This window comes from Trichomycterus rosablanca, chromosome 19, assembly GCF_030014385.1.
Source record: "Trichomycterus rosablanca isolate fTriRos1 chromosome 19, fTriRos1.hap1, whole genome shotgun sequence".
NCBI classification, from domain to species: domain Eukaryota; kingdom Metazoa; phylum Chordata; class Actinopteri; order Siluriformes; family Trichomycteridae; genus Trichomycterus; species Trichomycterus rosablanca.
In genome coordinates this window covers 317,501-328,082 of record NC_086006.1, presented here as the reverse complement: position 1 = coordinate 328,082, position 10,582 = coordinate 317,501, and the positions used below count along the sequence as shown (strand labels likewise).

Here is a 10,582-nt window from a genome sequence, read left to right as displayed (position 1 = left end):
GTCCTGTAACATCCACAATCCTGCTTTATCTGGAGACTAAACGCCGCGTTCAGTACTGAACTGATACAGGACGCTTTGTTCCGTATTTTTATCAATGGGAGACTGAGGGAATTATATTAAGTAGTGTTCACTTTTATTCTTAGTAACGGTGTGTGTGCGCTGGTTATAGCAGCAGGGGGGACCTTACACAGTCATGAGAACAAAGGTTTTATTTATGGTGTTTAAAATTTATTATTTTCATTCTTTATAATAATAAGTCAGAACCATATTTTAGGCAAAACAACGCACTCCGCCCACTGTGCTACACATACAGCGGTTTATTAAACAGGTTATGTCACGTTACTAAGAATAAAAGTGAACACTATTTAATATAATGAATTAAGCAGCAGTTTCCTTCTGTTTCATACACACCACACCGTCTCCCATTGATAAAAATACGGAACAAAGCGTCCTGTATCAGTTCAGTACTGAACGCGGCGTTTAGTCTCCAGATAAAGCAGGATTGTGGATGTTACAGGACGGTGGGTAACCCTGGTTTGATTGTCTCTTATATAGTGAGTGAGATAAAACACAGCACAAAGCTTCATCAGTCCCGCACATGCTGCTTTAATATAAGCTCCGATACACTGAGTCCAGTGTTACAAAAGTGAAACAAGCTTTAAAGCCTCGGTATCAAATGTTCCGTCCCTAATAAACAATGTTTTGTCCATTTTGTGTTAATTACTTTCATTATTTCGCTTTTGTTGTTCTTGTGGGAATTCCTTAGATGTTTAGAAGAGCGGACGGTAAATAGAGATGCACACGCCACGTCTAAACATCTGCACAAAACTTTCCACAAGAAAAACAATAGCGGGTCAACTGGATAAAATGATTTCCACAAACTAGACAAAACCTTGTTTATCGTCACCATCACAAACTCCGTTCACTTTATCGCTGAGAAACAGTTTGATTGACAGCAGGTAAGCAACACGCACTTCCGGTTTATTGTCCCTGCCTTTTCCGTCAAATATGTGCGGCCGGGAAGTGCAAAACAAATATACATTTTAGAAAACAAAATTACATATGCCGAAAATAAATTTACAAGTGCTGAAACACTTTTACATATGCCAAAACAAATTTACAAACACTGGGTACCCGAGCACTTGTAAATTTGTTTTTGCTTTTGTTGTAAATTTGTTTTTGTTTTTTTGTAATTTTGTTTTCTGAAATGTAAATTTGTTTTGCACTTCTCGGCCACCGTATTAAACACGACACGATAATAAACAGATAATAAACAGATATTAAATAATGCCAATTTCCTTTCATATTTACCTTTTTAAGTCCCGCCAAAAAACTGGGTGCAACCAGTTAAATATTAATAACAGTAAATAATATTTTCAGTTCTGTTAAATACCTTCTATAATGTAAAATGAATCTTTCACATCACTGTGGAGGAATTTGAGCTCTGTGAGGTTTTTATTTATTATTATTCTGGAATAAATCACAGAAGAGCAGAAACAGGAAGTACAGTTTGATAAACACAGTCCTGTTAGAACAGCAAGGGTTCACTTCCCCTAATCTGGCTCAGTTTTACAGGCGTCCACTTACATATGGATCAGTTGCTGAACAAAAATCACAGAAATTAATTCATATCTCACTTCATTTTTATATTTTTTATGTAATTATGGGTTGCTCTGATGGTGCAGCGGTAAAACATGCTAGCCCCCTACTGCTGGGATCCAGGGTTCGAATACCCAGCGGTGCTATCGGCCAGTCAGGCTTCTACATACCGACGTTATTGGCTTTGCTTTGCTTTACCCCCAGTGATTTGATGATAACCAGCACAACAACTCAAAACTCACTCACTCACTGTCTTAACCGCTTATCCCATCAGGGCTATACTGAACACAATTCAAGCAATTAAGGGCAACTTGGCAGTGGTGGGTCTTGAACCAGCAGCCTTCTGGTTACTAGTTCAGTATCCTTATGGGTGACTATTTCAGATGGAATCTCTGAAGTCCAACATTACCACAGAACTTTTCCTTGTTTACTGCAGAGTCGGTTTGTGCAATTTTATTCAATTTTGGATGAAAAAACCTTTATTTCCAATTGAAGTGACAGGAAATGTTGGATTTGGAAAGTTAAAATACAATCCGTTAAACAATTTCTGTTTGTTTGTTATTTGATTTTCTGATGCTGAAATGAAAAGCTTGTTTGGAATAAAAGGTACACAGACTGAACTGTAGTATCTGAAGTACAGTTTGATAGGTGTGTTACATCCTGAACCGTCCCCAATCTTTATATCAAGCAGAAGCAGCATTTAACACAGTGTTCCTGTTTTCAGATTTACTGCCTGCACTGATAACACCGTGCAATTCTTCTGTGTTGATGCGGAAATCCAGCTCACGTCCTGATCGGTTTCACTTCAGTGTTTCTTTGTTTTTGAGAAGTGCAGAAGTTTAGCTCAGAATCTCTGTTACTGAACCCTGAGCTGAAACATGGCACGGGTCTGGATTTTATCCTTCTGTTTTTATTCACTCATTATTGCTGGAGATGGGGCGAGACGAACTGAATACAAAACAATTACTAAACAGGTGACAACACCTTCATGGGAGACAACATCTCCAACAACTGGATGGACGACAACAACTGGATGGGAGACAACCACTGAAGGAGATGTGTGGCAGAGGAGAAGTGAGGCTTTTACACATTTGGTTTGGTTTGTGTAATTGTGTGTAATTTTCCACCCCGGTGGTACCAGCTGAACTGCTGCAGGTTAATAGTTTAACTGGTTTATCTCTCAGAAAATCTCATGATGAATTTCTGTGTTTGTGTGCAGATCTGAATAATCAGATGTTCAGCGTGATGTCTGCAGGCAGCGTCCGTTTCCGCTCGGCTCCTTTCCCCAACATCACTGCACTTACTGTGTGTCTGAGAGGCATGACGGAGCAGAATTGGATGATAAATGATGGACTTTCTCTTACATTTCAGGGCAGCAGCTATGATGTGGTGACCCTAGGGGATTACTACAGTGATCAGTACCATTTACAGGTACAGTAAATTATCACCAGTGTGCAGACGAGCGAGAAATAAAAAGCTGAACGAATAAATGTGAACCATAAAGAGCTCAGATACGGGGGGGCACAATGATTTGTAAACTTTTCTTATCTGTCTTTTACACATATTTAATCGTGAACATCACAAAAAGGAGCCTTTAATATTTTTGATTCTCGACTACACTCATTCCTAATTTGATGGCTGCAACACATTCTGAAAAATGTTAGGACAGGAGCATTATAAGTTCCACAGGTGATGCTGTGATGATTGGGTGTAAAGGAACCACTTCATGTAAAACTGCATGAGTCCAGCGATTTAAAAACAACAATTCTGATTTCATGATTGCAAAGAATTTAGGGATTTCACCATCTACAGCATCTACAGACTAGGACGTTATTAAATGATTCAGGGACTCTGAGAAAGCAATACTGAATGCTCTTGTCCTTTGAATCCTCAGGTGGCACTACATTAATTAATATCTAACGTTTCTGTAATGAACAGAACAACAGTGGAACGCTTCAGAAAACCCTGGTCAGTAAACACAGCTCATCTACAAACAAGCCAAACGTCAACAACGTCCAGAAATGCCACTGTCAGCGTTTCTTTATATTTTTCCTCCTGTCCAGACTTTTTTGGAACTGGGTTTGCTCCACCAGCATCCTGCATGTCCTTCCTCTTTCTTCTTCTCTCTGTAGTACCCTAAGTTAACAAGGGCAGACACAAGAAGAAAATAAACCTAAAAAATGAAACTGACAGTGATTGGAAGCAAGGTTCGAACCCAGGACCCTTGGAACTGTTTATAATTTGTAGTGATTTTTACAGCAGTTCAATTTATTATTGTTGTTATTGTTATTATTAATGAAAGATGTTTATTGTATTCACAGATAGGTGGTGACCAAGTTCTTTTTAATAGCTACTCCATGGTGTCAGTGTACGGTCAGCGTTTGCCGTGGAAAAGCCGATGCTTCACCTGGGACTCCAGCAGTGGAATGGCCCAGCTCTGGTTCGATGGAAAAATGAGCGTTCGCAAAGGAGTGGGCAGAGGAACGGTACTAATCCTGGTGTTCCACACTTCACCCTAGTAAATCATCCATATCCATAATAACTATGACTGTAATGAACGTGTTGTGACGTTGGATGTGTGTGTTGGACTGCAGGTCTTTTCCGGACAGGTTGAATTATCCCTGCTTGAGTTTACGGGCCAAGTGTCTGACATCTACGTTTGGGATTCGGCCCTCGACGACAAGCATCTCTATTATTACCTGGTGCACAATTACATCTCCTCACGAGGTCTGATTCTGGACTGGAGGAAGATTGAGTACAGCACCCGTGGTTATGTGGTCCTGGAGCCTGGGTACACCAACCTGCACTGTTCTGATCCTGACAAACCCAACAAGCAGCAAAGAAAAAAGAATCGGAGGCAACACAGATGCAGAGAAAATAAATAAATATTATTCTTTAATTCTTCATCATGTATTTTCTGAAGTGGAAGTTCTGATCTTCTTCTTCTTCCTGTGATTCATGTTCCTGTGTGATTCTGATTATTGTGAAAGGTCGTGGAAAAGACAGACCGACACTGGGGTCGTTACCAAATTTACCATAAAAACCTTTAAAAAATCCTTAATTACAGCACAGTCCCAAACACGTGTTTTTATTTTAATTCTTAACAATGTGAGAAGATTAATCACCCCAAAATAAGATCTTATTAAAGATGTATTGAAGAGTATTTTAGTAAAGAAAACATACTGTGGAATCAATACTTTAGAATCAATACTTTAGAATCAGTACTTTAGAATCAGTACTTTAGAATCAATACTTTAGAATCAGTACTTTAGAATCAATACTTTAGAATCAATACTTTAGAATCAGTATTTTAGAATTAATACTTTAGAATCAGTACTTGGAGGCCTCAGAACTCTCAGTGCTGAATAATTTTCTCTGATTTATTAGTTTGTTGTTCTGTTTCCTCTTTTTCACTTTAATAAAATCTGATTGTTGAATCATAAAAACTCTTTTTGTTAAATAAATTCATTTAATAAAATCATGGACACTTTTGGCATGTTGGACTTACTTATTGTTTGAGTTTGTTTAGAGTTCTTTTCTAACCCCGGTACAGAGTTTTACACGCAGCCCTGTACAGTGTGTTTCACCTTAAAACCACCTCAGTCACATTTAGGTGAAACACCAGTGATCTGCAGTTTTTGTTGAGTTATTTCTACAGCTCAGAATCCACACTCATCAATGTAGAAGAGACCATTAGAGTCAATTCACCTTCCGCATGTTCACCTATACAGGAAGGAGAAAACTGGAGTACCCAGATGACACTGGTGCAGTCTGAAGCAGGGAGAACATGCAAAACTTCTTACAGACGGTAACCGGGGCATATAACCAGAGTATATAACCTGGGTCTCATTTACTAATCACGATCAGAAACGTTCTGTACTGATGTGAAGAATTTAAATGGGTTTTTAATCTGATTTAAAGAATCATCATCGCATTCTTCTTAAATACATGCAAATACAACTAGGGTTGCCAGATTGTAGTCATGCATTAGTGTGTGTGTCAGCATGATACAGCAGTGATACATTTATGTAGAATCAATACTTCAGAATCAATACTTTGGTATAGAATCAGCACTGATACAGAGTCAATACTTTAAATTACTTTTAATTTATTGTAAAATGTCATTTTTAGATAAATAAATAAATCAGTGAGTAGGGTAGCTCGTGTTTACACTGCAGAGATTTGGCTAGGTCCCTGAGAGGGTAACATCACTAAATCAGACCGGGGGTAAAGCGTTTACTCTTCATCCTGCTGTAGGTTCCTGTAGGTCTGAGAGAACCTGGTGCAGGGTGATGGCACGACTTCAGCTCTTCCTGTTCTGTTTCTCTTTACTGAACAGCTTATCTGAGGGGGAATCAGAAGATGTTTGGCACACACGCGGTAATTCATTCATTATTAACTTATTATTGTTTATTTTATTGTTCTTGTGTTATTCAGGTTTGGATCTAAGATGAAGTGAAGTGAACACATGACGTTATAATGCGTCTCTGTTGCTCCACCGTGTTGAACGTCTGATTTCATCTGAGCTTTAATTCTATTTTTTATGATCGTCTTTGTCAGGAGTGTTCGGGTGTCTGAACTTCATCACGTTAAACATTAATCAGAGGGGTTAAAGTCCACTAAAGGACCAACACACAGGCGCAAATCATCTATAAATAATCCATCATGTCTACTCTGTGGTGACTGGTGTGTGCTGCTCTGTGTACGTACGAGTGTAGCAGGTGCAGCAGTGTTGTTAGGAACACATACCCTGTAAGCGCCGGCTGTAGGTGGACATATAGTTTTTATCAGTAGACACTTTCTGATATCACTACGCTGCTGGCTTTATATTTTTAGTTAGAGAGCTATTGGAGGTGTTCCTATGTGTTCCTAACAACACTGCTGCACCTGCTTTCCAGTACAAAACAACACACATTACAATGTTGTTACCCAAACATCATTTGGTCGGAGGGGGTCGCATTCATTCAATAAATGGACACACATTTCATCTGTATGCCAGGTGTAGCACGTGTTTGTACGTGCGGTGATGAACCGTGTTTACTGACAAAGGTTTTCTGAAGCGTCCATGCACTGTAAGTCAGTTTTTAAAGCAGTGCCTTGTGATGGGTCAAAGTTCACAGGCATTCAGTACTGGTTTTCTTGCCCTTCACAGACAGATTTCTCCGGATTTTCACTTTTTAATAATGTTTTGGACTGTAGATGGTAAAATCCCTAAATTCTGAGCAATTTCGTGTTGAGAAACAGTGTTCATAAACTGTTGAACTATTCGTACATGCAGTTTTTCACACAGTGTGGAACCCTGACCATCCTCAGCCATGTCAGCATCAACTGTTTTACATTTATTGTGTTTCTGGTCTTAATAAGAAAAATGTTTTTACATTCACAAATAAAAAGTGGTACACAGCTATGATTGTGTGTGTGTGTGTGTGTGTGTGTGTGTGTGTGTGTGTGTGTGCAGATCTGGGGGGACGGATGCTCAGCGTGATGCCCACTGGAAGCGTCCGTTTCCGGTTGGTTCCTCTCTCTAACCTTAAAGGACTCACGCTGTGTATGAAAGGCCTGACGGAGAAGAGATGGCTGTTAGACGATAAACTGGAAATCAAGTTTAACGGCAGCAGATTCCCTTCCATTGAATTGCCAGGATCTGTAAATCCTTACTATTATTTACGGGTGGGTATCAGTTATCTAAAACATTTACTCATCAGGTGAAATTTAAACATTAAATATAAACATGCCTAAATACAGGAGCAAGAAGGTGAGGAAATTAAAGCAAGGAAAGGAAGTCATTGATTAAATTAAGTGAAGAAATTAAACAAAGAAATAACTTATTAAAAGCAAGTAAAATATTAAAGACATAAACAAATATTTGCTTTAGAAAAGGATAAAAGTAAGAAATCAGTACAAAAAATACATAAAATAAAATAAAACAAAGAATAGAATCAAGAAATGTTTACTAAAAGTTTGATGCGTGTTTCTACGTGCAGTTTCATGTATTTAATGAAATGTTAACAGACTAATAAATGAACACCAAACAATAAACTGTACATCCAACTAATTATTTATTCTCCTTTTATATTTGCATCTTGTACACTCATGTACAATAGTTCTTTAATTGAGATAAATTTCACTCCTGCTTTTTTTTTTTTTAATCTAATTTAGTTTTATTTAAATCTGCCAGAGTTTTAATAAGGACACTAAGATAGAGTTTTATGATTATGAACAGCTGAGAAGTGCTGATGTTCTGAGTTCTACCACACCTGATCCACAGGTAGGGAGCTCCAGTGTGAAGTTTGGTGTGAACTCCTTTGTTCAGTTCTGTAATGTACCGTCCCTGTGGAAAACCCGATGCTTCACTTGGGAATCCAACACTGGAATGGCTCAGCTCATATTCGATGGAAAGATGAGTGTCCGTAAGCAAGTCGGGAAGGGACAGGTAATGATCACAAGTCAGAAACAAGCATCATTGCAATGTGATACTAACAGCACTGATGGAATTGTTTGTGTTTTTTATTGTAGGTCTTTTCTGGCCCGGCTGAATTATCCTTGCCCAACTTTGAGGGTCAAATATCCGACATCTACCTGTGGGGTTCAATCCTTAATCTACGTGATATCTGTCAGTTCATCTCAAACACTACGTCCCCCATGTTCAGCAATGTTCTGGACTGGCGGCAGATCGAGTACACCACCCGTGGCGATGTGGTGCTGGAATTGGCTTTTCCTAAACTCACCTGGTTTTAGGACTGTAGGAAAGATTGTCCTGATCCTCTCACTCTCAAGCGTGTGCGATCATGTAGGAATACGTTTATTATTCACAATCAAAATGCTATTTAAAGAAAAGTTTAGTTTAAATAAAATGTGATTTAGCACATGAGATGATTGATGCTACTGTCAGAGGTACAGAATTAACACCTGAGGTCACCAGAGATGTTTAATAAATACATCTTTGAAGCAAATGGAGCACTCATTTCATTCCACTGTGAACAGAAGATGGGTTTTACAGATGACGCTCCGGTGGCGCAGAATATAATGATGGAAAATTAAAAAATGTGTCATGTTTACCACTAAGACATCAGCTGGACACTGTAAGTGAACTTTTAGAAATTAGTGTGTGCAGTTTGGCGTGTAAATGCATTATATGGCGAATGTGTGTGGACACCAGTTTTATTTATTAAGTACAGCTGTTTTAGCCACACCTATTGCTACAGTTTGTGGAAGGGCGTTTTGCGTTTTAGCATGACTGTGCCATGTGCACAATGTGAAGTCCTTGAGGACATGGACAATGGACAGAGCCCTGAACTCAACCCTATTAAACACCTTGAGATAAATTGGTGTGCCAATTCGGACACAGGACCAAAATCCACTGGTCACTTATTGAAACCACCAAATCTAGAGTTGTGCCACTGTATGGAACACTGTAAGCTTATTATTAAGTCAAGTAGTGTGGAGATTTTTTGGAAACTTGACCTTTGGAATAACTTGACCTTGTATTCTTAATAATCAATAGGCCTTAGAATGAACATGTAAGATCTGCACGTACACAGAAACATTAGCATAAGAAAGCGGAAGCTGCAACTGCACAAACTAAAGAAAAAAGATGAACAGGGTGAAGTAGAGGTTGCGGAGGTCAGCAGACGACCTAAGTGTTAAAACAACAGACTAAACAAAGAAGTGTATGCTAATTCTAATAAAAAACTCAAGTCTGCCCAGTGATAGAAAACTTCTAGAAGATCGCTATAAATCGCCATATAAGGTAACAACTAAGACTTCGGCCAACACCCGGGTGAGTTTAGTTTAAAAAGGGTCGGACTGACGATTCGGGGGATAGAGATAGACGGAGAGAGACAGAGAGAAACTTGGAGCGATCGATCGCTGCAGAGCTCAGAGACTTCCTTTCTTCTTCTCTAAATAAATAATTATATTTTAATTGCTAATCCTGAGGTCACTGGTCTTCATTCGACAAAAAGATCCTAACAGTAGTGTTAGAATTTTAAAATCCTGTTAGCATTCTGGGACAGATTTCAACCGTTGCTGTGTGTTCTTAATAACGCACCTAATATCTGCAGGCCATACTGTGTGCATGATGTTCGAAGACATTAGCATAAGAAAGCAGAAGATGGTACTGCACAAACAAGATAAAAAGCTGATCAGGGTCAAGTAGGGGGTTATGGTGGTCAGAAGTCGGCCTGGGTGTTAAACAACAATCTAAACAAAGCATGCAGAGTAGGAAGTGTATGCAGAGCTAAACCTTGGTTAGAGTAAACTAGTTTGAACTGGTTCTGCAGAACCTAAAGAGACGAAGATTTTAAGTTGGGGCACTCTGCTATAAAAAGGAAATTCAGCACGGAGGCGAGAGAGTTCCTCCTTGGCTGGCGGCATAACACAGGCAGAGAGAAACTTGCAGGCGAGCGCTCAACTGCAGAGCTCAGAGACTCCTTCCATCTTTTTCTAAATAAATAATTATATTTTAATTGCTAATTCTGAGATTACTGGTCCTCATTCAATAAAATATTTCATCGTAACAGTAGCTATTGAGAATCATGTCAACATGAACCAAATATTAAAGTAGTGCTTCCAAAACCTCGTGGGATCCATGTAGCAGGAGTTCATTCATTCATCGCCTATTTTACCACAACTTTATTCTGGCCAGGGTCGAAGGTGGGAAGATGGGTGGGAAACACCCGGGACAGGTCGACAGCTCCACCTGGGAATCGAACAGAGGACCTTCTTGCTGTGAGGCGACATTGCTGCTCACCCAGTTCCATCGAGGTGTTCCTAATAAAGTGGTTAATTACGGTTCCTAATAAACCGTTTTAAACCTTCAACCAATCAGAACACGGCTTGAGTCGGTTGCTTGGTGACGTCAGCGCATAGTTACCATGGCGCGAGAGCAGCCGGGAAACTATAATTTACCTCAGAGAGAGAGAGAGAAGCTCCGCTAAGCTTATAAACGCATAAATATTAAATTAATGCATTTATTTAAATC

At 39.2% G+C, this 10,582-nt stretch overlaps 2 protein-coding genes across 2 annotated transcripts in view; both read left to right on the top strand.

The window, feature by feature from the left end:
- The first annotated feature begins 2,459 nt into the window (after positions 1-2,459).
- On the top strand, positions 2,460-8,552 carry LOC134333830 (uncharacterized). Its single transcript, XM_063015996.1, has 8 exons — positions 2,460-2,673; positions 2,819-3,030; positions 3,921-4,085; positions 4,194-4,469; positions 5,790-5,979; positions 7,058-7,269; positions 7,868-8,032; positions 8,116-8,552. Exons 1-8 carry the CDS (start codon positions 2,478-2,480, stop codon positions 8,335-8,337), a joined length of 1,638 nt encoding a protein of 545 aa, XP_062872066.1. The 5' UTR covers positions 2,460-2,477; the 3' UTR covers positions 8,338-8,552.
- A 1,946-nt stretch (positions 8,553-10,498) lies between these two features.
- The window catches only part of cntrob (centrobin, centrosomal BRCA2 interacting protein), a 13,052-nt gene continuing 12,968 nt past the window's right edge, over positions 10,499-10,582 (top strand). Inside the window, 1 exon segment of the mRNA XM_063015350.1 lies at positions 10,499-10,582. This exon segment is cut by the window's right edge and continues 27 nt beyond it. The gene's annotated coding sequence lies outside the window, so the exon portion shown is untranslated.

Coding starts and splice junctions, on each gene's coding strand:
- LOC134333830 (XM_063015996.1), top strand. CDS start 2,478: ATGGCACGGGTCTGGATTTTATCCTTCTGTTTTTATTCACTCATTATT. Junction 2,674..2,818: donor AGATGTGTGGCAGAGGAGAA/GTGAGGCTTTTA, acceptor GTTTGTGTGCAG/ATCTGAATAATCAGATGTTC. Junction 3,031..3,920: donor GTGATCAGTACCATTTACAG/GTACAGTAAATT, acceptor TTGTATTCACAG/ATAGGTGGTGACCAAGTTCT.